At 56.2% G+C, this 27404-nt stretch overlaps 2 protein-coding genes across 9 annotated transcripts; one reads left to right on the top strand and one right to left on the bottom strand.

Annotated features, from left to right (window-relative positions):
- Positions 1 to 217: 217 nt before the first annotated feature.
- Positions 218 to 1860, bottom strand: MRPL2 (mitochondrial ribosomal protein L2). Its single transcript, XM_030499262.1, has 6 exons — positions 1588 to 1860; positions 1363 to 1504; positions 1159 to 1274; positions 959 to 1069; positions 552 to 625; positions 218 to 462 (listed from the first exon to the last, which is right to left on the bottom strand). The coding sequence occupies exons 1-6, from the start codon at positions 1817 to 1819 to the stop codon at positions 250 to 252; spliced, it is 888 nt and encodes a 295-aa protein (XP_030355122.1). The 5' UTR covers positions 1820 to 1860; the 3' UTR covers positions 218 to 249.
- Positions 1756 to 27343, top strand: KLC4 (kinesin light chain 4). 8 transcript variants are annotated; one of them, XM_030499257.2, is made up of 17 exons: positions 1756 to 2038; positions 3945 to 4166; positions 12682 to 12948; positions 13116 to 13346; positions 13729 to 13807; positions 13896 to 14121; positions 14430 to 14517; positions 14909 to 15010; positions 15331 to 15504; positions 15656 to 15755; positions 16135 to 16187; positions 18755 to 18822; positions 18895 to 19003; positions 19776 to 19898; positions 26260 to 26384; positions 26508 to 26565; positions 26991 to 27343. In XM_030499257.2, exons 3-17 carry the CDS (start codon positions 12700 to 12702, stop codon positions 27078 to 27080), a joined length of 1875 nt encoding a protein of 624 aa, XP_030355117.1. In that variant the 5' UTR covers positions 1756 to 2038; positions 3945 to 4166; positions 12682 to 12699; the 3' UTR covers positions 27081 to 27343. The 8 variants fall into 8 exon arrangements, with proteins under 8 accessions (XP_030355117.1, XP_030355115.1, XP_030355119.1 ...); XM_030499255.2 differs by having other exon boundaries at positions 19776 to 19925; XM_030499256.1 differs by lacking the exon at positions 3945 to 4166 and having other exon boundaries at positions 1903 to 2038.
- Positions 27344 to 27404: the final 61 nt, after the last annotated feature.

Raw genomic sequence — 27404 nt, 5'->3', positions numbered from 1 at the left:
TCGCTGCTCTGCAAGCTGAGGGAGGGGAAAGAGCCTAGCTGCCCCGCAGCCAGGTTTGGCAGGGTTGTGCAGAGCTCTGATCCCACCACCACTCCAGGCTCAAGCTAAGGCAGCCCACAGCCCCGCATTCATCTCCTGGCAGGGGCTGAACACGTCCCATGGGGAAAGCACCCCCCTGAGGCCCTGTGCCGAAAAGGCAGCAGTAAGGCAACAGCAGTGGTGTTGAGAATGCTTTATTGGCCACCGGCATCACTCCTGTGCCACGACCCGTGGCAGGTTGACGTAGCTCTTCATGGGCGGGAGAGGTTTGATCTTGCGCCCAGCCCAGCCACTCTTGCGATGCCATAAGCCTGTGTGCGGGCGCTTGCCCAGCCAGCGGTTCCGTCCCGCCTTCCCGATCACTCGCTTGTTGTGGTCGACATTGGACACACGGCCCACTGTGGCCACGCAGGTCTCCAGTACCTAGAGGACAGGGAAGAGCTGCAGGCCTTCCTGGGGATGCACATCTTTGTGCCCAGGCAGTCAGGTCAGGGACAGCATGGCTCTTCTACCTGCATGTGCCTCTTGGAAGGCAGCTGCACGATGGCGGTCCCATTCACTTTCCTCAGCAGCACCCCACAAGTCCCTGCAGCAGGCAAGAGGAGAGTAGGCAGCTGCCCCAAGCAGCAGGACAAAGTATCCCACCCTATGGTGAGCGCATCCCTGTGCTGGGAACTCCCCAAAGCCCCTGCTGTTGCCCTTCAGGGAGCACTTCTTGCTGAAGACATGCTGTCCAGGCATCACCAGCCAGCAATGGGGCAGAGCTGCCTCTGCCTCTCAGGAGGGCTTGTTTTGCACTGTAACACAGGGAGGACAGAGGACAGCAACACCCTGTCACCGGCCAGGCAGAGCAGTGCCCCCTTGCCATCCTCTCCATCCGCCCTAAGCCAAGATGGGCTAGCCTTGCCCAGAGACGCACCGGCTGCCCGGATGTACTGCGCTCCCTTCCCAGGATGGCTCTCCAGGTTGCAGATCAGCGTGCCGACAGGCAGAGCCCCCAGCGGGTAGGCGTCCCCTTCTTTGGCTGACACTGGAAGACAGAAGCAGATGCGTTGGTTGAGGAGCAGCCAACAAGCCCCTGGCAGGGCTGGGCTGGCCCCCCCTTGCCCTGGCGTGCACCTGCCATCCTGCCGATGTGAGAGGAGTTATTGATGAAGTCCCCTGGCTGCATGTTCTCCGTGGCGATGATCCAGCGCTTTCTGTTGCCGCCGGCCACCAGGGCGATGTCTGCCGACCTGCATGGGGACCCACGGTGGGTGGGTTGGGGGGGGGGCTCACCACGGGCACCCGCGCCAGGGGGCTGACCCCTCATCCCGCACTCGCCTGCAAGGGTCGTATCGGACGGTGATGACCTTCTCGGTGAAGGGCTGTGCCGGGGCACCCTCCTCGTAGCGCAGCCGCTGGAAGTCGATCATCCGGTACCGCCGCTTGTGTCCCCCGCCGATGCCCCGCACACGGATGCGGCCTGCGGGGACAGGGGAAGCGGCTGCAGGCGGGAACACCCCGGTACCGCCCCGGCGGGGCCCTGCCTGGCCCCCGGCCGCCCACCTGTGTGGTCGCGCCCGCCCGTCTTCTTCATGCCCACGGGGCGCACTGTGTACTTGACCCGGCACTTCCACATCGGGTCGGTGGTGCAGCGCGGCGCGGAGCCGCTCAGCGCTCGGCAGGCAGCCGCCAGCGCGACCCCCGCCAGCCGGGGCGCGGGGCCGGGCGGGGGGGGGCGGGGCCGGGCGGCCGAGAGCAGCAGCGCCCCGAACGCGCGACACAGCCCCGCCGCCATCGCCGCCACCGCCGCGCCTGCGCCGAGCCGGGGGCCGGGGGCCGGGCGCCGGGCGGGGCGGCACCGGGGGAGGCCGGCGGGGCGGAGACGGCGGCCATGTTCGAGTTAAAGGGGCTGCGCCGCTGAGGAGCGGGTGCTGCTGGGCTGGGCTTCCGTCCCGCCCCGGGACTGCGACCGGCACAGCGACCGCCACCGCCATCGACACCGAGCGCCGAGCAGGTTGGCCGGGCGGGGTTGTGGCGCTCGGGACTCGGTCGTTCTCCCGGCCGTGGCGGGTCGTGCGGCCGGTCTCCCTGACCAGCGGGCCCGGGCGGCCGACTGACGGGCCCCGCGCAGCCGCGGGGAGGGTGGTCGCCCGCTTCGGTGCGGGTCCGGGCAGCCCCCGCGCAGGACGCGGACCTGGCCCGGGGAAGCGGAGCGGGGCGTGTCGCGGGGCCGGGATTCGCGGGGCCGGGATCCGCAGCGCCGGGGGAGCGGGGCCGTCGAGCCGGGGGCCGCGCTAACGCCGCCTTGTCGGGGTGAGCCCCGCGGACAGCGGGACCCGGGCGAGCCCCTGGCTGCGGCGGCACCGCCGTGTCCTGTTCTCCTTGTGCAGCGCTGGGCCTGTGCTCTGCCCTGCCACGCAGCGACGGCTGGCAGGGGCCGGCATCCCCGAGGGAGGCGTGTGTTTATGGCAAGGGTGGGACAGCCTGACTCATAGAAACATACCATCAGCCAGGTTAGAAAAGGTCTTTAAGATAATCCAGTCCAACCGTTCCCCAGCACTGCCAAGGCCACCACTAACCCATGGCACTGAGGGACTCGTCTACACAGTTTGTGAACACTTCCAGGGACGGTGACTCCACCACTGCCCTGGGCAGCCTGTTCCAATGCCTGACTGCCCTTTGGGGAAGAAATTGTTCCTAATATCCAGTCTAAACCTCCCCTGGCGCAGCTTGAGGCCGTTTCCTCTTGTCCTGTCCCTTGTTCCTTGGGAGCAGAGACCAGCCACCTCCTGGCTCCATCCTCCTTTCAGGCAGTTGTAGAGAGCGATAAGGTCCCCCCTGAGCCTTCTCTTCTCCAGACTAAACCCCCCCAGGTCCCTCAGCCGTTCCTCATCACACTTGTGCTCCAGGCCCTTCTCTGGCCCTGCTCCAGCACCTCAACATCTCTCTTGAGGGGCCTAGAACTGAACACAGTATTTGAGGTATGGCTGTTTCCAGGGTGCTGTGGACACAGAGTGAGGGATTCACTGCTCTAAAATTAGGTTGTGTCTTCACTGCCAGGAATGGCTGTCTGTGTAAGATAAATAATGTGTGTTTGCGCTCCTATGTAACTGGTGTGAGTTCTTCTTTAACCCCACTGTAGCTATGTGTACCCCATAGCCAGCTGCGTTTGCCCTCCAGAACTACAGAAGAGAAGGGAGAACAGTAAGATGCTTTAGTGAAGAAATGTGTGTTGTGAGATGAGGCAAGAGAGGGCCTACGTGTCACCATAGCTGGGTTCCCTCCTGGGACACTTGGAGCTCTTCCCTCTCTGGGAGTGCCTGTGGAGAGGGTCAGGGTTCCCAGTGGAGCATTGGCTCAGACAGATGTAGGTAGCTGGGGACAGCACACCTCCAGAGGCTCACCAAACGTTGTGGATTGCAGTGTGAAGGGTTTGTGTTGCTCTGGTGGGGTGGTTATAGCAACAATTGACTGGCTACATTGGATGCTGCAATGCTGTGGCATCTATGCTCTCTGCGTAAAGCACCTAGAGGTAGAACGGACGCTTCCAGGCAGTACTGGCCCAGCTCTGCACCCTGCAGCGCTAACACTGGGATCTTGTCCTGGATCTGCCCCCTTCTGCAGGCACAGCGGTAGCAATCACACAGCTTGACTTGAGCTTGGGATGGGGTCAGCAGTGGGGACATGGGTGAAGGTGATACCAAGCAGGATGTAAAACCCGTTTGAGTGTTGGATGGCGCAGATATGGCTGGTGCAGAGCAGGGGTGACTGTGGCCGTCTCAACTCCTGCTGATGGTGGGGTAGAGTTTGGGCAGTGTGCAGCAGCAGCTAGGGGGCTCTGCCCCATTCCTTGGGGCTCCCGTGGATCCCTGAGGAGGGAGCCCTGGTCTTGGTGTGCATGATGCTTTCTGCGCTTCCAGGAGAGCATCCCATCATCCTGTTTCTGGAGCCTGGATCTCCTCCTCCCCCCTTCCCCCCCCGCCCGCTGCAGTGTGGTTGGCTGCCGAGCGCCTGGTGCCTGCGCCTCTGCTAGAGCCGGAGTGCAGCGCGGTGGGAGCCGCGCATCGCCGCAGCCTGCGCTTCCCCGCAGCGCCGGGGCCTCCGGGACTGCCAGCGCTGGACAAGCTGCTGCAGGCAGCCAGGTACCGTTCCTCGGTGGGGTGGGGTGGGCAGGATTCCCATCTGGTGACTGAGGCAGCAGGCAGGGTGCCCAGCCGGCCTGTAACAAAGGACCGCTTTGATGTGCCATTTCGAGTAGAGCTGATGAAAACTTTTCTCCTTGGGAGCCTTACGTTTAGCTGGGTGGGCGCAGGGTTTCTCTGTGGTGATACTGAGGAGGGATGGAGGGGTTTCTCTGGCTTGCTTGTCCCAAGGATAAGCAGCGGGCGTGCCTCCTGCTGCCAGACAAAGCCCGAGAAGCAATGACGGAGGCAGCTCCTGGCGTACAACGATGGCTCTCAAACTTCCCGAACCTTGTTTCCCCCCAAACCTTCCTTCCATTAATAAACTGCTTACTAAGCTGCTTGCAGTGGAGGTGCACCCTACCGAAGGTGGGAGTGGGGGGGGAGCAATTGCCAGTGAGCTGCTGGGAGGGAGAAGATGCGGCTGGGAGGAGGTGTCTGAGGACGGGCTGGGGGATGGTGCTGCAGCAGAACGCTGTGGCCAGGCAGCGGGGAGAACAAGCACAATGGTGGGAGGCAGCGGCGCGTTACCAGCAGCCGCAGGCTCCCCTGCGTCCTGCAGGGCTGGCATCTGGCGCGCTCCTGTGGTGCCACACCAGGGTCTCCTCTAGTGCCCTTGGTCTCCAATGCCACCTTGGAGACGTGGAGAGCCCCCGCCTCTGCGTGAGGGGAGGCAGGGTGCTGTTCAGCATGCATCGGGTCAAAGATCTGGCCAGCTCAGACAGAGGGTAAATAAACATGGCTGAGCACTGCTGTATTTGGCAGAAGGAGCAGGAAGTGCATGCTCGCTCATCTACTTTTTTGGAGGAATGTTCAGGTAGGAACAACAGCATTAACCCCCAAATACCAAAATGGCTCGTGGGACACAAAGGGCATGTGGTGAGATTTTGACCTTGGCAGAATTGCTGAATAAGGGCTTGATTTGGTAGGAAAGAGCAATTTATTTCCTCAAAGAATTCCTGTTGTTCGGGGCAGCCAGAGGTAAAACAGATCCTTTGCTGGTTGTGCGGGTAGGGCTTTGTCTCTCTGGATTTGGCTGCCTTGTTATAGTTTACAAGTCCTGTTTGCTTCTGGAAATAATAGCTCAGCCCTGCAGTCAGCTGGTCGCTGGAGCTGCCCCAGGTACACCATGGAGGGAGTGCGGGCGCTCCAGAGCTCTTTGGGGTACACGGCGTGGCTCCAGCACACTTGCTGGTCCCAGCTGCGTCCTGACCATCTCCTGTACTTGTGAGGCACATCCAGTGCACAGCCCTCACGTTAGACAGATGCCTGCAGAGGCATGGGCTCCTGGGAATTATTCTGCCTGCTTTAATACTGCTTCATGCTGTGAGGGCAAGGTAATGGCTCTCCCTCTGTCTTGCATAGAGCGAGACTCCCAATCAGATCCTGAAGCTAGGAAGAGATGCTTGTCCTGGCTTCGTTCCAGCTGCTTAGCTCTTGTCTCTGCCAGCCTGGAAACAGCTTTTAATGCTGTTCCACTGTAGTCCTGGGCACGGGGGATGCTTATGTCTGCAGCAGCTCACCAAATCCATTCTGCAAGTGTTTAAAAACAAGGTCTCATCAGCTGATCTGGAGGTGCTAACATGAGCTTGTTGGTGGGGATGGCAAAGGCTGCTGTTCTGGTTGCAATGGCCTGATGAGAGGTGCATGTTTCCCTGGCCAGCTGGGGTTGTGGACAACATGAACTGCAGTATGGAGCAAAATGGCTTTCTGCTAATGGCACGTGTTGGTGCTAGTTTGGTTTCTTTTTTGTTTGGTTGTTTTGTTGTGGGTTTTTTTTTTAACCCCTGTTGCCTCCAATATCTGTATTTTTTGACCACTAATGAATCGGAGGAGTAAGACCTTTTCTGGTCTTGGAAGGAATGTGTGATCTGATACAAAGCCAAACAGACTATCTCCTCTGTCTTCCTCAGAACACATGTTTATTGGAATTGGATCGTGCTTTGGTAACTCATGAATTGCTTGCTCTGGTCAATCAGAACAAACCCTAGTAGCTTTTGACTTGCCATTTCTACGTGTGGGCTGGAAAGTGGGAAGGGGATGGGAAGCTCCCAGGTCCTTTCTGTAGTGATATGAAACTGAGTCGCTGTGGCCAAGTTACTGTACATCCAGCTTACCACCAGCTCACCCTAGGTTTCAGGAAGGTTATGCTATGGTGTGTTTTCTGTTAAGAATTGAAGGTGGTGGGGAGCTGAAGCTTCTGGGACAGAGGAGCCTTCAGTGCTGAAGGGAAAGCATGAAGGGAGCCTCAGATCTCCTTGTGGAGAGCTGCAAATCTAGTTCCACAGTCCTGGTTCAAAGTCCCAGGGCTCCTGCAGCCTGCTGGTTAGCACAGACTTTCCCAACACAGGCCTTCCAGTGTCTGGAGAAGCTGGTGGAGCTTCACGCTCAGCTGGAGCTGGTATGTGTCAGCTGCTGGTGAAAGGAGCAATCCTGGCCTTGAGCCCTGTCCAGGGGATGGGGAGGGCTGTGCTGTTTCCAACACCACAGTCAATTTGTGTTGAGTTACACATGACTCCCAAGCCTGGGGAAGCCTTTCTGGGCTTGGGGATGAGCTTTAAAACCATGCAACGGGGTGTCTTTATGCAGAGTCCTGTTTCTTGGGCATGGGAGAATGCAGGCGGGACAGCTCCTTGCCTCCAGTCCCTACTCTGCTGCTGGAGGTGGATCCTGTTGCCTCTCATGCTCTGGGACAGAGGGACCCTGTCACCATGGGACCCTGCTGAAAGGAGGCATTTGCTGCATTCCCTTCCTCTGAGCCAAGGGTCAGTTTCTAGTGCTGTGGTGCCTGGTCCCTTTGTCCTGAAGTGGTGTTCAGCAAAGGCAAATGAAATAAGGAGTTTATCTAAGGAATTCGGATGAAGATTTGCTTTTTTTTTTAAACCATGAGGATGGTTAAGTCATGGAACAGGGGTCTGAAGGGCTTTGGGGATCTCCTTTTTGGGAGATATTCAACCCTTGACTAGGCACAGATATCTGATCAGATGCCTGCTTTGAGTGAAGAAACCTCTAGGCATCCCATCCAAGTAATACAATAGCCAGACTCTTTTATTGGGGAGGAAATTGCAACACAGCAGTTTCTATATGGTACTTGAAGTTATCTGTCGGTTGGTTTGACTGTCTAGATTGTCTGTAGTGCAATAAACATCTAGGCTGGGGTTGGGAAAGAACTTTGGGCAGATCTTTTGGCTTTGGGATTGCAGCTCAGAGATATGCTGGCTGTGAACTCCCAGGGTGCTGACCCCTGACTGATCTCCTCTTTGTGTGTTCTTAGTGGCTCTAAGGGAGCATGAGATATACCAGGCATTTCTGGCAGGGGTAACAAGCATCACATAACGCCATTCCCGCTCTGCCTCGTATGAACCACAGCAGGCACGTATTCCAGGATGGAGGCAAATACTGCAATTATTCCACCTGTTCTTGGGCACCATAAGAGCTGATTGTATCTCTTGTTTTATCCATACTGGAGCATCTCTGGAAATGCTGACTGCTGGAAGTGCAGCTCAGCAGCACCAGTTTATCCCTTGTCTGTGGCCTGAGGTGGTGACACTGAGCGCAGTGGCTCTTCTGGCAGTGGTGTGGCAGTGTCCAAGTCTCCTGTCAGGGTCAGAATGCCCTGGCTGTGCAGTGGGAGCCTCAGAGGCTCTGCACCGCTGACTGCAGTCTCCTACAGCCTCTGCTTTCTGACACTGCGGTGACAAAACAAAGGGAAAGCCTGTGCTCATGACACAGCTTCTGGGATGGCTGCAACCTTGGCACTCTGTTTGCTCTTTCCTGTTTTATTTTACTTTTCAGTGTCCAAGGCGTTAGGTGTAGGTTTTGTCGCAGTATCCCTTAGGGGTGGAGGCTCAGCTGTGTGTTGGTGATCTCACAGCTTCGTTGGAGGTCAGTCAGTCTTTCCAGAAACTCTTTATTCTGTTGTTTAACACTAATGAGCTGGCAGAGGCCCAAAGGGGGGGAAAGACCTCTCCCTGCTTTTATCAAGTGGTTTGATTCACAAAGACATGACTTTGCTGTTTCTCCAGGTAGCAAAAGTATGAGACTGGAATAATTATTGTGGAAATAAGACTTTAACCCTTGTATTTCCATTTCTAAATGCTGCCATTGCTGTCTGTCTCCCAAATATGCTCCCTCATTCTTGCTATGGGTCAGATTTGCTTTTTTCCACAGGAAGCTTTTTTTCCCAGAACCCAGCTCTTTTTCTGCAGCTTCTGTATCCTAACATCACCTTCTACAGTAGAGTTTGCTGCTAAAGATATGCCTGTTTCTATACGGAGAGTGCTGACAGGCCATACGCAGTTTGAAGGAAGCTGCAATTATTGTCTTGACAGTATCACTTGTGTGAGTTGTGGTGGTACCCTGTGTCTCACCTACACTTGGTCTAGGGACATGTGGGGAGACAGTGAACTGAATTTATTGAGGCATGTGTAGACCTGAAGTCTCTGTCCTACTGTAGTTGACTTCTTTTTCGCCCTTTGGTGCTTATTTTCTTTGCCCTCTGTATTTTTCTAGCATTAGGCATCACGATCTAAGGTTTAAGATTCACTTGGACCCATTTAGGCTGGCGCCCTTGCTTCTGTTGTGGGTTTAAGATAGAAGCAGTGAAGCTTCCAGCCCTTTCCTCTTAAAGCTCTTGCATGTGGGAGCAGTTTTCAGAGGCAGAGAAGTGGGCTGCTGAAATTGCTAATGCTCAGTGATTTCCCAATTATGCACTTGAATACAGGAGGAACGTTTCTGCCTGGCAGGATGTGCTAGCTGATGGATTCCCAGCTGATTGCTGCAACTGCAGCACTCCTCCAAATGGGAGCAGGGTGCAGGGGTGAGATGGGTGTTGCCGGAAAGCCAGGCTGTTCCAGCAGCTCCCTGTAAATAGGGAAGACATGCCAACTGGAGCAGAAACCTGCTGGTGGAGACCTGGACTGTGGCATCTGCAGAGCCATGAGGAATGCACCAGCATAAACTAGGAACTGTGAACCCCAGCTCGTGAGGAACTTGTTGGAAAAGCATTCTTTCTTCCTATTCCAGGGTGGACCTCCCCTTGCCAAAGGTGAAGGATGGTGTGTGTCCCTCTCTCTGCAGGAACCTCAGAGTGTGTTTTCTGCCTGGATAAAGGACACTCAGTGCCCTTTACTAGCTGTGTGGGAGCAGTAAGAGTGCTTATACAGCAGCCTCAGCCTGCCCGACCTTGGCATCAGTTGCCATAGAGCATGGTTCCTTTTTGGAGGGCTGGGCACTGAGCATAGACCTGCCAGCAGTGGGAAGAGCTAGAAATAAGGCTCTGATGGGAAGAACTGTTGGAGGGCTGAGTCAGCTCCCATCAGTGTTTTGTTGGTCTCCTTTGCTGTACGAGAGGTAGCAGTGTTGAAATGACTTCTCTGCAGTCGTCAATGTTTTCTTGCTGGTACTTGGGAAGGAACAGCTTGCATGTTGTTTCCAGGTTGTGTGCCCTTCGTTCAGCCTGGATAATCCCCTGTCCGCCCTTGAATGCTGGAAGCATGTTGGTACCTAACAGAGCTGTGCTTCTAGGATGTCACCCTAAGGAGGGAAGACCAGGGTTGTGTAGAGGTGTTTGTACAGACAGTGAGAGAAGAGGAGCCTGTGTTAGTATGTCCTGATGATGTGGTTGTAGGGTAGGATAAATCTGTGCTGTGGGTCAGGATGTTTTGATTATTTTCCCTTCTCAGTCTGAAATCTGAAAAACAAGTTGATTGTGGGGACTGTGAAATGCTTGGAGCTTTTTTTCTGCTGGAAGGGCTGAGGAAAGACAGGATGTCATTGCAGCAAAGGCACTGGTGGTTTAATATCCAGCTCGGCAATTTCTCAGTTACTTTGTGCACAGTGGAATGAATGAGGCAGATTTTTCTATGGCTCTGGATCTTGTCTGACTCTGTTATCTAGCAAGGTTCAAGCTCCGGAGGCTTTTTATCATGATTTCTAACATATTCTTCTTCCCAATGCATTTGTATTGTGCTTTTTGAAGATGGCAGCAAGATCTCTCTATGGACATCACTAATGCTTCCATGAAAGCTGTCAGCATGTCACAGCTGACCTAGGACACAGAGGATGGATGAAGAGGCACTTGTGCTACTCAGCTGTGTGAGCCTTAGGGCAGAGCTCTTGTTTTGTTGTGCGCTGTGTTTGGGGCTGCTCCTGGGGCTCTCCTTGTGTCCCAAGCATTGTGGGCGCTCCAGAGGGCTCTCACTGGTGTCCCTGTTTCTGAGTCTGGGGCTGTGTTTCCATATGAACTGAAGCCAGTGGTGGAGCCATTTCACTCTTTAGCAGTTGTTACCTTGGCTTCTTTGGAAGCAGGTGAGTGCCTGTTGAACCCTCCTGGGAAGCTGTCTGGATGCATTTTGGAGCAGGACAACAGTGCTTTGCCAGATGTGCCAGCACTAGCATCAATACACATCTCTTTCTGACTCATGTTCATCCACAGAAGCCTGCTTTAGGCAGGGCTTCCCTTGCTGTTCTAGCACTCGATTGCTCCCCAGATGTGTTTATGAAGGTGGGAAAAAGATTAACCAAGGGAAGTAGGGAGCAGGATGCTTAGCTGCCAGTTCCTGCAGAATCAGTTTGGAAGGCAGGATATGAGTGGCAGCCAACTCTCAACAGACCCATTCTTTTCTTTGAAATGGTCCTCTATGGCCCCTACCTTGATCTCGGGGAGGTTCTTCATGCCATTCTTGTCATACGGTCTTTAAAGCAAGCTGGGAAATGTCACAGTCCAGATGAGACTTTTCAGTGTGAAATGCACAATGCACAGGGTAACTGACTGCACATGGAGCACGGCAGATACCCAGAAGTGAAGGTTACAGTGAAGTATGGCTCAGGGTTGGTGCTGATGATCATGAAGTGAAAGTCAAGTCAGCATTGTGACTCTGGAGTGGGTGGGAGAGCGCTTGGCTCTTGCTCAAAGTTATGAACAGGAACCGAGTCTTCAGGAGACATGCGGTGTCTCAACACTTCCTGAGGGATGGATGTGCATCTCTGGAACAGAAACCAAAGAGGAGCCGAGAGCTCAGGCCTTTAAAACAACTCAAAGGGCTTCTGGAAGAGTGAGGCTGAAGAGGAGGAAATATATGTACTTTTAGCAACTGCCCCAGCACAGTTTGCCATCTTAGCTTTACAGTGGCACACTGAGGAAGGAACTGGATGCCATTATTGCTTAGGGCCCACTCCAGGGCAGGGGTGTGCTGGGGGATTGCCCTGTGTCCCCCGGGGCAGAGTGCAGGGCGGGCAGGAGAGGGGCTCTGCTCTGCCCTGTACCTGGGCAGCATGCTCAGCAAGGCTGCTGCTGCACGAAGAGCTTGAGCCACGCGGAGGTGGGTCCTGCAGGAGGACAAAGACAAATCTGTTGGCAGCTCTTCCTGCTTCTGTGTAGGGCCTGGGCAGTTTGCCAGCCTCCTGCCAGCAGGGCCCTGGGTGCCCAGGTTTGGTGCCTCCTGACAGCTCCAGGCAGTGTGGAGGTGCTGCCTGCACAGGGCACGGCAGCGGCTGCCGTCAGCCCTGCAGGAGCCTGCCCTTGGGGTGACCCACAGCGTGCTGCCTGCTGCTCATGTCTCCTGCCCTCTGGCCTGCTGTCTTTCCTTAGCCCCTGGATTTCACCTTGCAGAGGTCTCACAGCCACACTAATGTAGTGGGTTGTAGTACTTGGAGTCCCTATGCAAAGGTAGTAGCTTGGTACTCCTGTTGTTTATCTGGGGGCATGGGACAGGGAAGGAGTATGGAGTTCTTATGGCATCCTGAGGAGCCCTTGGCCTGGCAGCAGGGAAAGCTGGAAAAGCTGTTAGTGTTTCAGGTTGACACCCACACAGAGGTTGCACTAGTGTGGCTGTAGCTCTTGCGGTATGTAATCTTTCGCACCCAGGCATGATTCAGTTCATGCTGGTGGTAGTCATGTCGCTTTTGGCCACAATGACCATCCTGTGCCGAGGCTGGGGGTATGAGGGTGTGCTCTTCTAGGCAGGGAAGGCTTTATTTGGCCAGTAAGGTGCCTCCCTGTCTGAGATGCTCTTGCAGGAGATTTTGCACCAAGGAACTGGAAAGCTTTGAGCTGGCATCCCTCCACTTTCTATTCCCTCTCCTCTGCAGTCAGAAGAGGTGTTGAGCTCTGACAGCCTCCTTGCATCTGTGGTCTGTGGGCAGGAGGTGCATGCATTGCATCCCCAGCTGCCAACTACAAATCTGTGCTCTTAAATGGAAGCTAAATCAGCTTTCCTTGCTGGTGGGAGGTCAGCACTGATTGTAGCCTTTTGTCTCCCATCCACGTGTGCCACCTGCATTGGTTGCAACATTCCGTGTCACAGAAGTGGAAACACATGCCCTGACAGCTGCCAAAGGGACAGGGGAAGGGCTTAGAGCAGACAAGCAGTTGAATGCTGTCTCTGGCTGCTTGAAGGAAGCTGTGACACTTGTGTCTGGTTGTGGCTCTCTGAAGCAGTACTGAGGCATTCAGGTTTTGTCTCTCTCCCTGCAGGGCTGCAGAAGCAGGACTATGTCCACCATGGTGTACCCTAGGGAGGAGAAACTGGACAAGTTGAGCCAAGAGGAGATAATTTCCAACACCAAGCTAGTGATGCAGGGGCTGGAGGCACTCAAGAATGAACACAACTCCATCCTGCACAGCTTGCTGGAAACCATAAAGTGCCTGAAGAAAGATGAAGAAGCCAATCTTGTGCATGAAAAATCCAACCTGCTCCGCAAGTCAGTGGAGATGATTGAGCTGGGGCTTGGAGAGGCTCAGGTGAGAGCAGTGTTACCCAGCACTGACAGGGGAAGGCAGGCATGTGGCCATTCCCTGTAAGCTGCAAAGGCAGCAAGGGGCTGAGTGTGACCCTGAGGGTGGGCCCTGAGTGTGCATGTGAGGGAGATACCAGATTGTGGTAGTTACTGACTGTGACTCTTGACAAGGTGATGATGGCATTGTCCAACCATCTGAATGCTGTGGAGTCAGAGAAGCAGAAGCTGCGTGCTCAGGTCCGGAGGCTATGCCAGGAGAACCAGTGGCTGCGTGATGAGCTTGCCAACACCCAGCAGAAGCTGCAGCGCAGTGAGCAAACCGTGGCTCAGCTGGAGGAGGAGAAGAAACACCTTGAGTTCATGAACCAGCTGAAGAAGTATGATGAGGATGTCTCACCTTCGGTATGCCCTAGTCTTTGTTAGGCAGCACCTTTGGGGGTGGGGAGGTTGGACCAGTGGGATTACCTAGCTTGTGATAGCATCACCCTGGATTTTGCCCCTTCCTTTAGTTATAGCAGTGCCTACAACTAAAGGGAGCTTCCAAAGGCTCGGCCCTATAACTAAAAGGGCAGAGTCTCTGGAAGAACATGGAGTAGCATGCCAGGATGTACTGGGGGAAATTTGGCTTCATTAGTTTGTTGTGTGTGGAGAAGATTGTGGCGGAGACAATGGGTGAAGCCAAGGGCGTTGGTAGGCTGCAGCAGGGAGGAGAGTTTGGCAGCTGACTCAGCCCAGGCTGCTGTCTTCTCTGAGAGCACACAGTACCGTGATTCCTTCCTCTCAGGAGGAGAAGGAGGGTGACTCCGGCAAGGACTCTCTGGATGATCTGTTCCCGAATGAGGAGGAGGAGCATGGTCCTGGACGTAAGTGCTTCCTCATGCATGGTCGCTGCTGTCTCTGTCCAAGTCTGCTGTGCCAACTGTGCCCCTGTTTATTCTTCTGTGCCCGCAGTGCCCCACCAGCACAGTAGTGCAGTGGCAGCTGCCCAGCAGGGAGGCTATGAGATTCCTGCACGCCTGCGCACGCTCCACAACCTTGTCATCCAGTACGCCTCACAGGGACGCTACGAGGTAGCTGTGCCGCTATGCAAGCAGGCACTGGAGGACCTGGAGAAGACATCAGGCCACGATCACCCCGATGTGGCCACCATGCTCAACATCCTGGCACTAGTGTACAGGTGAGCATGCTGGGGAGGGCACGGCTGGGCCAAGAGAGCCTTCTGTCTCTCCCATATACGAGGACAGCACATGCTGGTGATGGGGAACTTCCCCTGCTTCCAGAGGTTTGCCCTTCAAAAAGGTCTTGGCACAGATGAGGTATTTGTACCACCAAGCTCCCTAATATAACTAGGGGCTGGCAGGGAGGAATGGAGAAATGAAAGGGCTGTGAGGGCTGGATCTGTGTGGAAGGATTGTTGTTAGTAGTTCTGCTTGTGATGGGCTGTGGTGTCCAAATCCAGAATAAATGGTTGACTTTGCACTGCAGGGATCAGAATAAATACAAAGAGGCAGCACACCTCTTGAATGACGCTCTCTCCATCCGTGAGAAGACTCTGGGCAAAGACCACCCAGCGGTGAGTGTCTTCATGTTCATTCAGTCAATTCTGTTGCCCCGTGGGCACTGCTGGGGCTAGAACAGTGCTCCTGTGGTGTGTCTGCAGCTGGACTATGAAGGTCAGTAGTGAGCTCTGTAGTGTGGGGAGTACTGTTCACACTGTGTAGGGCTGTGTTTCGCTGCTTCAGTACTTGTTGCTGTCTTGTTCAGAATGGCCTAACAGAGGTTGGGTTCTCCTGGATCATGCAGTGTAGGTAGGGTAGCCTTCTGCCTCTAGACCTTTTTGTCTTCAAAAGCAGCTGTCCTGCAGGCATGAAGGAAATGGGACTGCCATGTTACTGCTGCTTGCACCCCTTGTTTGATCCTGCTGGATTCTGCTCTGTTTCATGGAGAAGCTTATGTCTCTGCAGGTGGCAGCAACTTTGAACAACCTGGCTGTTCTCTATGGCAAGAGAGGAAAGTACAAAGAAGCAGAGCCACTGTGTAAGCGAGCCCTGGAGATCCGTGAGAAGGTAGGTACTGGTCTTCCATGCTCTTTTTCCTTTCTTCCAGCTCTCCTTGTGGGTTTTCCCCCATTGCCTCATTGCGCCTTGGAGATCCAGGACCTTACTAGTCTCTTTATCTGCTGATTTTGCCACCACCTTTCCTATCTCTCCAGTGTTTGCAGCGTTAGAGAGGCCTGCCAGGAGGTGGAAGCTGGAATTTCTCCCCTTTACCTGCCTAGTCTGACATGGGCATGTGATGGGGAGACTACAAGGCCTATTAACTCCAGGAGTCCACTGCAGTTTTTAAGTGTTGACTTTTTGTGGCTTCTCTTATTTTCTTTACTCAGGTCCTAGGCAAAGACCATCCTGATGTGGCCAAGCAGCTGAACAATCTAGCCCTGTTGTGCCAGAACCAGGGCAAGTATGATGAGGTGGAATACTATTACTGCAGGGCTCTGGAGATCTATGAGAGCTGCCTGGGTCCTGATGACCCCAACGTGGCCAAAACCAAGAACAACCTGGTGAGACCCCTGGGAGAAGCCAGGTGGGGATGAGGAGTGTTGCCTGGGGAAGGAGAGCATGTCCTGGTGCTTGGAAGATGCAGAGCTGCAAGAGGGGGGCAGAGTTAATCTGTGTTGCCCAGTGGGGCTGGAGCTGTTTTCTTGGTTGCAGGCCTCCTGTTACCTGAAGCAAGGCAAATACAAAGATGCGGAGGTGCTGTATAAGGAGATCCTCACCCGTGCTCACGTGAAGGAGTTTGGCTCTGTGGATGGTTTGTATAGCAGAAGCTGTTGGGGCTGGGGAAGGGTGAGCAGTTTAGGCTTCTGGCTCTCGGCATCCTCCTGGCAGAGGAATGGGATGCCTTGCAGGTCCTCTGCTTTGGGCAGCCCTTGAGACGCTGCCATTCTAGTGTTATGCTGCTCTTCAGCCCTGTGGGAGGACTAGTTTGTTCCGTTCCCTGTCCTGCCCTTGCAATGTTGGTTGCCTTTCTTGGGGCCTGGGGGATCTGGAAGCCTTGTCACTTCCCTCTGGTGAGCTGCTGGCTCTGGGGACAGAGTGCTATGCTGTGCAGGAGGCAGAGCCCCAGTGGAAGTGGCAGAGGAACAGGGTGAGGTGGTGAGCAGAGCTGTCTTGCGTTCTTCCCCACACAGATGAACACAAACCAATCTGGATGCACGCAGAAGAGAGAGAGGAGATGAGCAAGGTGAGTGATGCTGTTGATAGCAGCAAGAGCCCTGGGAGGGGAAGGAGACCCAGGGGCTGCGATCCTCTCGTTACAGCCACAGCCTCCTTCCTGCAGTCTGAAGAGCTGCCATGGCCACTGACAAAGGCCAGGAGGAGTCTGGAGAGTGGAGAGAGAGAGCATGGCTGCTCCTTGGGGCAGCAGGGAGGGAAGGCCCATTGGAGTGCTCGATGCTTTTCCGTGGGCAGGGGGTTGTTCAGCCTCTCAAACCGTGGCTCTCTTTTTGCTTCAGTGATCCCTCTGGGGCATGCAGATGATGGAAGATGGCAGATGGCAGAGGGTTGTGCTGCAGAGCCTTGGCACTCTGTTCCAAAGAGCTGCTAGTACCCAGAGCACAACCTACTTCTGAAGCAGCAGCCCTAAGGCTGCCTGGGGAAAAGTGAAGGTCAAGAAGAAACTGCTGCCATCAACTTGCTTAGGAAACAGAGCCAAACCTTCTGAAAAAGATCTTTGCACAGGGTGGGCCCTAGGTGCGCTGTATCCTAGCTGGCGGCTGAAAGAGGATAGACATGGGTTGTGCTTGCCTTGGACTGAGCTTAGAGGCAAAGACACTTACTCCTGTTGCCCAGGCCCTGCTTTGTGCTCAGCCGATAATGCAGCGGAGTCCTGTCTCTGCATTTCCCAAGCGTAAAACCTTGCCTGCTCTTTGGCAGGTGGGTGAAGCAGCAGAATGAAGGGCTCTGGCATAGCTGCAGGGCTCTCTTTTTCCTTTGCCCTCAGAGCAGGCACCATCCCTGTGTGGGCTCAGACAGCAGGCTCTAGGCTTGGCTTAGTGACTTACCAGTCCCATCCTGCAAGTACTTAAGAGCAGGGCTCTAGTAGCTGCCTCCCAGCAGCATGCTGTGTCTTACCACTGAACTCTGTGCAGTCCCCAGGGCAGTGCTCAGCTCCACCTTGCACTGCTCCTGCTGCTGCCCCATGAAGGCTCTGCTGTAAAGAAATTGTGCTTGCTGCCACATCCCATGCAGGTGAAATCAAAGTTGGCACAGAGACCAGGCTTCCCTTGCCCTCTCTGGGACTGAGATGCTCCTGGTGGGACCTTTGGAGAATTAAAGTCAAAAGCGGATAATTACAGTGTGGAGCTATGCTCTGGATAATGTGGGTTTTGCTATGGGGCAAGAGAACAGGCTCAGGGACTGAGATTTGTTTTACAACCTGAGGCAAGGGCTGAGCTGCTTTGCCTGTCCCTAGTGCGACTGTGCCCATGTCCCATGGCATGACGCGGTTGGCATGGCCTTCCTGGCCAGGCAGCAGTGACCACAGACCTGCTTGTACTGCTGGCCCAGGGGCTGGGGCTGTTGCGCTCTGCTTTGTGCTGTGATTCCACATCTCCTATTAAAAAAGTCATCAAACCCCTCTTGCAGAGCTTCACTTTTGTTTTTTTCCCCTCACCCCTCTTTGGCTCTGTTCTCAGTGGCATCAGGGGGAGACAAGCTTGTGCCAGCAGCGGGGCCTTGGGCACAGCAGGCAGCCCTGGCCTGTGGCACTGCTTCTCCCCAGGGGATTTGACACCTTTCCCCTTGGGTTCAGCCACTTTCTTGGGGCTGCCTCTACAGCTTCAGAGATGTTTTGAATCCTGATCTCTCCTGTCCCTGGGGCCTGCCTAGGCTGTGTAGGCTCTGGTGCAAGGAAACTCATGTGTGCCTGTGGCTCAGGGAAGCTCCACCTTGTGGGCTAAAGATCCGAGAAGCATGTGGGACTGAGAAAGAAGAATAGTCCCTGTGAAGACCATTCTGGGCTAGAGCCGTCGCCAGAGGGAAGCTCCTGCTGTGGAGCCAGTGCTCACCACACACCAGGGGGCACAGGGGGTGTGCAGGAGCCCTGCTCCTGCAGTAGAGGCATTTCCTGCCTGCAGCTGCCATGGTGGCTACTGACCCAGGGCAATGCTGGCTGGCAGCTGGTGTCCCGCAGAGTAGGTTCTCCTTGGGGATCTTTTGCCTTGGCCATCAAGCTTGCCCGCTCTCCTGTTGCTCTGTCCAGCAGCCTCTGTGCCTGGCTGCAGTAGGGCTAGCCAGCTTTGAGGTGCAATGACCTCCTGGAGAGGAGACAACAGCTCACCGGCTGAGCTGCTGTGGGGCGGGCCTGACCTTGGATGTGGCTGGCTGATTCCTTTGCTAGCTGTGTCTGAGGGGGTTAGTGCCCTTGCTGCCTGGCACGCATATGGGTTGGTTTTGTTGGTTGGGGTGGCTTTTTCTTGTTCTCTATTTTGCATGCTGGGTAGGGCGTCATGTCCTCCAGAGCACCATGTGGATGGGCTGTGTTGTCCCTTTGATACTATAGAAGGGGCAAGGAGATGGGATTATGCTCCTTGCTGGGTTGAGGACATCACTTCTACTTGTGGCCCAAATCTGTTGCAGCAAATGGGCTTTCAGCTTTCCCTGCAGGAACCTCCTGGGCTTCATCATTGCATTTGCACATTGTGTTTCCAAAGGCTGTGCTGGTGTGGAGGTGCAGCCGAGGGTCTGACCCTGGCAAAGGCATGGCAGTAGGCATGGGGCTGACAGCTGTGTTTTCTCCTCACCCTGTAGAGCAAGCACAGAGACAGCGCCCCCTATGCTGAGTATGGTGGCTGGTACAAGGCCTGTAAGGTCAGCAGGTAAGAGGTGGCTCGTGGGCAGCTGTGGGCTCTGGAGAGAGCAGGACTCCCGCTCACCTTCTGTCACTGCAGCCCGACGGTGAACACCACGCTGAGGAACCTGGGTGCGCTGTACCGGCGCCAGGGCAAGCTGGAGGCGGCAGAGACCTTGGAGGAGTGCGCGGTTCGCTCCCGGCGGCAGGTAACCCTGGAGGGATCCTCCCTGGGGCAGGGGGTGTTGTGGGATGGGAACATCAGCATGGCAAATGCATGGCACGGCCTGTGGCTTGGGCTGTGCTGTGAGGGCCTCTCTGGGCCTTGCAGCCTCTGACACCCTTGGTTTATGTTCCCGCATCTTGGTGGTTGGGGTTGCATTTGTGCATGTGTGGGGTTGTGCAAACACACATAGATGGAGCAGGTGGTCAGTGTGTGTCCGTGTTGGGAAGAAGGTCTGGCTCTTGGAGTGCAGAAGTGCTACAGCCAGGTTAGTGCAGGTTACTGGGCTTTTTCAGCTACTGAGGAGATCTGTGCTCAATGGCGTATTTTATTCTCACTGTTTTGTTTTTTTTTTTATCTAGGGAAACACACTAGGGATTTCTTAGAGTACCTCTCACCCTAAGCTCTTCCCAATCCTCAAATAATAAAGCAGGAGCTGTAAGCAAAGACTGAAGGACAGCAGAAACCTTTGCACATCGAAATGTAAAGGAAAAAAAGCTGCTGGCTTTGGGGTAGTAACTTGTCTCCCACGACAGTTATGGTTTGGTGAGGCTTGCTGAGCTGAAAAACATGACAGGGGCTGCTAAGTTCAGGGTGGCATTTGGGTCCATCCTGCTTATGCTGGGGAGTTTTGGCTGTGATGGAGCAATGGCCAAAAGAGGGGATAGGACCAAGCAAGTGATGGCACAGCAGATCACTAGAGGGAAAGAACACAGAAGGGTAAACCGTGGTGCTTCCTTATCCCTTTCTCCTTGCAGGGCATTGACCCAATCAACCAGACAAAGGTGGTGGAGATCCTGAAGGAGGGAGATGGCACAGAGAGACGTCGGAGCCTGGGAGGCAGCGTCAAGTATGAGAATGCCACAGACGGTAGCGAGGAAGTGAGTATGGGCGTGGAATGGAGCGGGGTAAGTACAAGACACCATCAAGAATGGCCTCAGCTGGCTGCCAGAGGGAAGGGACTGCCTGCCTCAGGGCTGTCCCCATGTGGCCTGTCGTGGCATCCTTGTCTGCCTCCATTTGTTCCCTGCACACTTCCTTCCCCTCTTTCTTGGCATGAGCCAGCCAGCCTGCAAAGGTTTGTGGCTGGGCCTGGCTTTTGGTGTACAGGCCAGATACCCCCAACTAGGGCTCCTGCTTCCAGGGGGCTGTTAGGCTCTGGCAGTGCACAGCATGAGCTGGTCCTGGTCTGCCCTTAATCTTAGCCTTGCAACCTTATTAACATCTCTCTCTGCTGCTCCCCTCTTGAGGCCCTGGCTGAGAGCATTGTATCCACCTCAGGCGCACACAGCCTCTGTGGGCAGTGTGGCTGGCTGTCCTGCGCTGCTCCGAGGCGATGCTGAGCCTGGGGAGGGTTCTGGGGGTGTGTGCTTGGTGTGTGCGACTGAGTGTCTGTAGGGCATGGTCATAGTCTGCAGCCAGCGTCTTTGCCATCCCCCTCTCCGGGTCTCATGCCCTCTGTAGGCTCTGGCCAAGCAGAGGTGGTAAAAGGCAGGTCTTTGGGATGCCAGGCTGGGCTGACTAGTTGTGGCAAAAGAAGCCGGTGTTAGCTGAGGCACAGACCAAGCAGTCTGAGCCTGCCTAGGCTTGCTCTGAGACTGAGTGGCACTTTGATCACTAGTGCTGATGTTGGAGGGTGATAGTGGTCCAGATCTGTGACAGGTGCCTTTTGTCCTTTGCAATGGGGAGGATGGAGAAGAGGTGGAAAGTGAGCATGGTGCTGGTGGGTGCTTGGCTCAATGCTAGTTAATGCTTAAAATTCCTCCTGCAAACTTTAGCAGAGAGCATAGTGTAGCTGGGTGTACCCAGGGGTGGTTGTGGCCTGGCACAGGTGACACACTGAGCACATGGAGTCCTTTGCTCCCCCCTCACATCTGCTGTCACTAACCCTTCCCCACCTGGCTCCGCTCTATCCCCACTGCATGAGCTCCCTTTCTTCCTTCTTCCTCTTCCCTGTTGCCATGACAGCCTCTCAACGTCCAAGCCTGAAGCCTGCTGGCTCTCTTGATTGTGGATTGTACCCTGGAGGTGACTAAAGGGGATCTGGGGAGCAGAGCTTCGAGAGGCCCCAGCAGCTCTGCCAGATGCAGGGCTGTCCTCTGCCCCAGCTCTTGGTATCAGGAGTGAAGAGGGTCATAAACCTGCGAAGGCACCAACCCTGGGCCCTTGCACTCCCTGGTTCATATAGGGGCTAGACAAGCACAGGGGGAGGGCTACAGATTTGGGTTAGGGTCAGCTGGTCCCTGCCCTGGCCTGTTACGTCTCCACGGTTCCTCCTGGCTGTGGTTGGTGTGGGGTGATCACTCTGCGCTAGTGATGGTCTGGGAAACCTTCCAGTCTCTGAGCTGATCACCACAAGGCAAGCAGGCAATGCCTGACCCAGCCAACGGGATAGTTTTTGCTCATATGGCCCTTCCCCATGGCCCAGCCAGCTGTAGGTAGAGGGTTGGAGGACTGGCCCAGCACCCTGGGGGACACAGTTGCTGCCACATGGTGCTGCACACACAGCCAGCCTCCTCTCCCAAGCCAGCAGCCCTGCTCTGGGCTGCAGCTCCCCGAGAAATGAAGGCTGAGGCAGCTCCCGCTGCTGTTGTCTGTCATGGCCAGTTGCTCCCTGTAGCGGTCTAGAGCCCTTGGACATGCTGCCTCCAGGCAGGCTCTGCTCCCACCCTTTAGCTGCTGCAGGAAGGGCCATGGGAGTCCCTGTGGTGCCATCAACCTCTGTGCTCTGCTGCCAAAGGGAGCCATGGAGCACCTCAGGGCCTGGACCAGCCGCGTGCTGCCCAGGTATCTGGGAGAGCCAGGATGGCACCAGCTCAGCAGTCCATGCCTGCAGCCCAGGAGCAGGGACCCATCTGAGCAGGAGGCCCAGGCTGTTCCTCCTGAAGCTAGCTGTTCTGCCAGCCTGCTCGAGCTCGCTGGCAAAAAGATGTGGCTCTGCTGAGCGAGCCTCACAGGGCTCCCACCCTGCCCAGACACGGCCCCGTCTCTGCATGCAGCCTGGGCCCTGCTCCCCACCTGCACCTACAACCTCACGGCCTTGTAAATTGTGTCTTTCTCCTCTCTGTGCACTAGGCTTAAATGCCTCCCGAGACTCCCTCTTTCCCCTCCACCGCAATCACCTGGATGTTTGTGTTGTATCTTCCGACTTTTCCTCCACACCATCCCTCCTTCCTCGGCAAGAACTCCACGCCAGCCCCCCAACCCTCCCGGCGCGCGAGGGCACCGCCACGCCTGCAGAGGAGTGAGGTCCTGGCCAGCGCCAGCCCCATGGCCAGCAAGAGCAGGAAGAAGCTGCGAGGAGCTGCCTGCTCTCCTAGGCCAGGGCGACAGGCCACCATCCCCTCGTGTGCCCCCACCCCCGCCTGCCCTTGCGCACCGCTGGGGACCAGGCCTGCAGGGGATTGTCTTCACTCCAGGCGTACCGACTCCACCATCATTAGCCATCCTCAGCCCTCCTAGCTTGTTCCCTCCATGTCTGCAGAAGCCAGGAGAGAGGCATGAAGATGGGGAGCTGTTCTGGGACAGGGAGGCCTGGCCTTGGCAGGGCTGTCATGTGCCCAGTTGCTTTCTTCCCTGTAGGCTTAGCTGGTGTTAGTGTCCTGTAGCAAACCTGCACTGGCCACTGGTGAGCTGGGCTCTCCCCACTTGGAGACCCCCCTGCAGCACAGGGCAGTCTTGCTATCCTCCTCCCTGCTGAGCTCTATGCGACCCAGTGGCAGCATGTGGGCCTCTGTAGCGGCATGGGAATGTAGGGTGGCCCATAGCTACTGTACATCCAAGACAAGGTGAGGGGGTGACAGCTAAGGGCCATGCATGAAGCAGGGACCTGCTAGACAGGTATGTTTGGTGGCAATCTCCTGACCTGGTGCTGTCACCTAATTCCTGATGGCATTAAGGGGTGAATCAGCTCCCCCTTGCTCCAGGGTCCCCAGGTGTGGCTGCTGGGAGAGGCGGGGTGAAGCTGTTTGCTGTTCCTTGCAAGCAGAGGAAGGGTAGGAGGAAAGCAGAGCTTTTATGCAGGGGCCAGGCGCCATGCCATTCGTAGTGGCTGATAAGGGGGAATGGGCTGGTTTGGAGCAGAGTGGTTGGGAGAAAAATGTGGAAAGAAGGATATGAGGAAAGGAAGAGTTGAGGCTTGGAGTGCTCTGAAGATGTGGGGGCAGATGGGATGGTTTGAGGGAGGTTTCCATAGGAGGAGAAGGGGCTAGGTTGATTGTGGAAGGGGGGAAATTCTTGAACACAGGACCTGGCTCAGCAGGCTGGTCCTGGGCTGTGAGTTCCTGCCTGGCTGTCCCTTGCCAAGCAGGTGGGAAACCTGTAACTCTGTCACTGCTGGGAAGACAGTGCTGACCCTGGGCATGCGTGGAGGTGGCTCAGTGCCTCTCATGGGGCTCCAGACGTGCACAGGGTCTGGTGCTGTCAGTCATTAATGGGAAAGGGGAAAGTTTCCCAAGGCCTTGAGCCTCACAGCCTTGGGTGCACACCCTCATCCCGCTTCCTATGGGATATGAACCCTGGTCCTCCTACCTGTGAAGGAAGCCGGGGAGGCTGCAGCCAGCAGGTTAGAGCCCAGTGGCCAGCGCAGGAACCCTCTTATTTATTTAGCTAGCTAGTTTCTCTCATGCTAGTCATCTGGCAGGTTGTGATTCTAAATGTGCTTGTGTCTGCCTGGGCCTGGCTTTCCTGTCGTGGTGCAGAGGCCTTGGGGCATGTGCATCCTGCTGCCCTGGAAGCTTGTGCTTGCTGACAGGAGCTTTGTCCCCGGGACCATGGGGTGTGGAGCGCAGGGCTGAGTGCTGCAGGGCTGTGCCTCCCCTGTCTCTCTCCCAGTGCTGCTCCATGCTCTGGGGAGCGGCGAGTCCCCAGCACAGAGTGTGTTGAGGTCTCTGTATGCTTTGCCCTGTGCTGGACCCGGTGCTGTAACAACCGTACCTCTGATTAAAGGCAGACAGACCCGAACCGCTGCCCTGTGCTTCTTTCCATGCTGTGTAGGCCAGCGCCGGCCAGCCCAGGGGTGGCGGGTGCAAGTGCTGCTGGAGCTGGTGTGGGGGTGCTTGGTGCCTGTGTGTCTGCAGGGGCTGTGCTGCCCCCAGGGCACCTCTCCAAGGAATGAGGGACCCAACTTTATTGTGCCTCTCCCTAACCTCCAAACTGGGGTTGCTACTAACCTCGGCTCGGTAGCTGTGTGTGACAGGGCTGCCCTGGAGCATTGAGCTTGGGCCTTCCCCAACCAGTGTTTCCATTAGTCAGAGCAGTTCCCCGGTGCTGAGCTCCACATGCTGCCAAACCCTGCCCAAATCCTCTGCCTCTGTGCAGCAGTCAGGGTGGGAGCACGCACCGGAGAGTGGCTCCGTGATGGAGTTGCTTCTTTGAGTGCTCTCATCCTGGTGGTTGCATTGGGGTAGAGGCTCTGCAGTAAACCAAGCCCCATAAATGTTCTGGCTTAAAAATAACCCTGCAGCAAAGGGAGTAGGGAGAGGAGGGAGGCTATTTTTAACCCAGCATGCACCAGCATTTGGTTCTGGTGTTGGTCTGCAGTCAGTCTGCATTGCTGCAGCTGGGGAAATGCCCTGACCCCAAAGCATACTTTCTGGCTGGATCCTGCTGCCCTTCTACCATGGTCCCACTCCCCTGCCCCAGCTGTGTTCCCTTCTCCATCCCTCGCTTATGTGCTCTGGCAAGAACAATGCCTGGTATGGCAGTACCTTGGTGACCTGGTGTAAGTGTGATGGGGAAGCAAAAGACATCCCACCCCTGTCTCTGCTGGTGCCACATACCAGGATGCCTGGAGTTGAGTTCTTTTCCTTGCTCATGCTTTGGTGCTCTCTGCATTCCTGGTGCGTGGGTCCCTTGCAGCAGCAGCACATGGCTCTCAGTTTGGAAACCCCTCATCGTAATGAGAAAGTGAAGAGTTTCAGTGCTCTTGGTTTAGCCAAGAAGGGATGAGATGCATACCTGGAGAAAGGGTTGTTGGTAGGAAAAGTCCTATTCAGCTGTTGGAGCAGGGTCTAGGGCTGGATGGGCTTTGGGTAGTCAGAGCAGGGAAGTGTTGGAAAAGCCTTCCCCGGGGCCACAATCTGCAGGGCTCGGGAGAAGGGGATGACTGGCCTAAGGCAGACACTGCGCTTACCTGCAGAGCTGCATGGACAGTCCTGATGCAATTGCTGATGCCAGTCTGGGCCACAGGGCATTTTGGTCATTTGGAGCGGTACAGAGGGGCTCCCACACATGCTTGTAAGGAGCAAAGGGCTTTTGTGGTTGCTTTATCTCTGTTTTTTCTGCCCTGATGTGCCAGGAGCCATTGGGATCAGGAGCAGGGAGCACAGCTGTTACTGAGCCATCAGAGCAAAAGTAACCACAGCAGCAGTGGTGCCCTAGCCTTGTGTAATGAGCATGCCTGGCCACAGGGGAAGAGCTTGGTGCCATGGGCACAGTGGCATGAGGTGGTGTCATCCTGGCAGCCTGTGCTATGCATGCATGTGGACTTAAACGGTGGGAGATGGGCTAGAGCCTGTCAGGGGCGGAGAGTGCCTTTCTCTGTAGTGGGGGGATTGGGGGGGCATGTGGGAGGAAACAGGCTGGGGAACAAAATTAGGGCTGGTTTTGGTCTTTTGAAAAAGCAGGGAGCCATAAAGACTCCCCTGCAAAATGCCACCCCAGGGCAGCCAGCAGGGCCAGGCACAGCTGAAGTTGGGGTGCTGAGGAGAGTGGTACCCGCTTGGCAACACAGTGTTGGTGCAGGCACATGAATGCATCCCAGATGGAGCTGCCTGAATTGCTCAGCAGGCTCAAAGTGAATCATCTCGGGGGTGTTAGAAGTGGGACAAGGCTATGTGTGCATGGGTCTTGTCTGACATGAGTGGGCCTGCAGGCCTGGCACATGGTAAAGCTATGCCATGTTCAAGCCAGGCCCTGGGGCTGCCAGACCCATTTGTGCTGGTGCCTGGTGCAGGTCAGCAGCTTGGTTGGGTGTTAAGCTTGCACCAGGCAGGAGGGAGGCTCAGTCTGGATGAGCCCCAGGCCATAGGAGGGGTGTGTGTCCGTAACAGTCATGTCCTGTGGAGAACTAGGGTGAGGGGAGGCACATAGTGAGCATTAAGCCTGCTCTGGGCCAGGGCTAAATCCTCAGTGCAAGAGGGTGTTTGGAGCCAAGCCCAGTTCCTGGCCACTCATCTGCAGCATGCCGGAGCCTGATCAGTGCCACTCAGCCATCACCATGGCTTGTGTCTCTGTGTCCAGGATGGCAGTGGCACCCTCCAGCGCAGCAGCTCCCTGGGGAAAATCCGGGATGTGATCCGGAGGAGCAGTGAGATGTTGGTTAAGAAACTGCAGGGCAATGGTCCCCTGGAGCCCAGGAACACTAGGTAAGGATCAGTGCTACGAGGGCCAGGCTGGATGCAGGGCAGATGGGGAGGCCCTGCCCCTTTGGGGTTGGGGTCTGGGCAGGGACCGCAAGAACACACCTGCTCTCCTCTGCTTTCTTGTAGCATGAAGCGAGCTGCATCACTAAATTACCTGCATAAGTCTAGCGATGCTTCATTTGAGGTAAGCACCCTCTGCGGGGCGGGGCTGGACCAGGAAGGGGGGTGGGCTGGAACCATGGCCAGTGACACAGGCACACCACACGTGTAGTGGCCGGGACCCCTCTGCAGGCGTTCATCCCTGCGGCTGTACTCTGCTGCTGCGTGGGGCTGGAGCCTCTCTGCTTTCCCAGGGGGAGCTTGGGCCCACGCTGCAGCCCTTGGGCAGCTGCTGCAGCTCCATAGCGAGGTGTTGCCCGCACGGACCCCCCTCCCTGCCTACTGAGCTCGGCCAGCCCTCCAGCCCCGGAGTGGCAGCAGGGAGGGCAGAGGTGGCTCCTAGTGTGGCTGGTAGTGGCGCGGGGGAGCCCTGCCCCGCAAGGCGCAGCGGTGCGGGCCGCGGGCTGGCAGCTTTGGGGCGCGGGTGCTCACAGACGCTGTGTTTTGCAGGGCACTCCGGGGCTCCGTGCAGAGAGCAGGGGCCTGAGCGCCAGCAGCACGGACCTGTCCTCCCACAGCTCCCTGCTCTCCTCCAACTGAGCGCCGCGCCCGGCTCTCCCCGCTCCACCCTGCTCCGCGCCCCGGCCCGCACGCATGCTCTGTGCGGCACCGCCCGCAGGGGGCGCCCGCGCTTGCGGCTACGGCAGAAGCGCCGCGGGCCCCGGTGGTACCAGGGAGGGGGGTATGTGGACGCGGGCGGGGTGCGGGAGCGGCGCGGTGCGGCGGGGCCATGCTGTGCGGCGGTCACCGCGGGGGGCCATGCTGTGCGGGAGCTGATCAAATAAAACCGACCCCACAACCGACCGCGGCTCCGACACTGCGGGGAGGGGGCGGGCACTGGGGCGGGAGGGCGCTCCCTGCCCG

The sequence above is a fragment of the Strigops habroptila genome, chromosome 10 (genome assembly GCF_004027225.2).
Source record: "Strigops habroptila isolate Jane chromosome 10, bStrHab1.2.pri, whole genome shotgun sequence".
Classification (NCBI taxonomy): Eukaryota; Metazoa; Chordata; class Aves; order Psittaciformes; family Psittacidae; genus Strigops; species Strigops habroptila.
The sequence above is the reverse complement of the archived record's forward strand: the minus strand, read 5'-3'. Positions and strand labels throughout refer to the sequence as shown.

Bases quoted from the DNA above. Each gene is read 5' to 3' on its own strand.
- MRPL2 (XM_030499262.1), bottom strand. From the start codon at position 1,819: ATGGCGGCGGGGCTGTGTCGCGCGTTCGGGGCGCTGCTGCTCTCGGCC. The intron at 1,275-1,362 runs GCGAGTGCGGGA...GTCCCCATGCAG, and splicing joins GTCCGATACGACCCTTGCAG to GTCGGCAGACATCGCCCTGG. The intron at 463-551 runs GTAGAAGAGCCA...CCTGTCCTCTAG, and splicing joins CTTCCAAGAGGCACATGCAG to GTACTGGAGACCTGCGTGGC.
- KLC4 (XM_030499255.2), top strand. From the start codon at position 12,700: ATGTCCACCATGGTGTACCCTAGGGAGGAGAAACTGGACAAGTTGAGC. The intron at 15,011-15,330 runs GTAGGTACTGGT...TTCTTTACTCAG, and splicing joins CCCTGGAGATCCGTGAGAAG to GTCCTAGGCAAAGACCATCC. The intron at 15,756-16,134 runs GTTTGTATAGCA...TTCCCCACACAG, and splicing joins GGAGTTTGGCTCTGTGGATG to ATGAACACAAACCAATCTGG.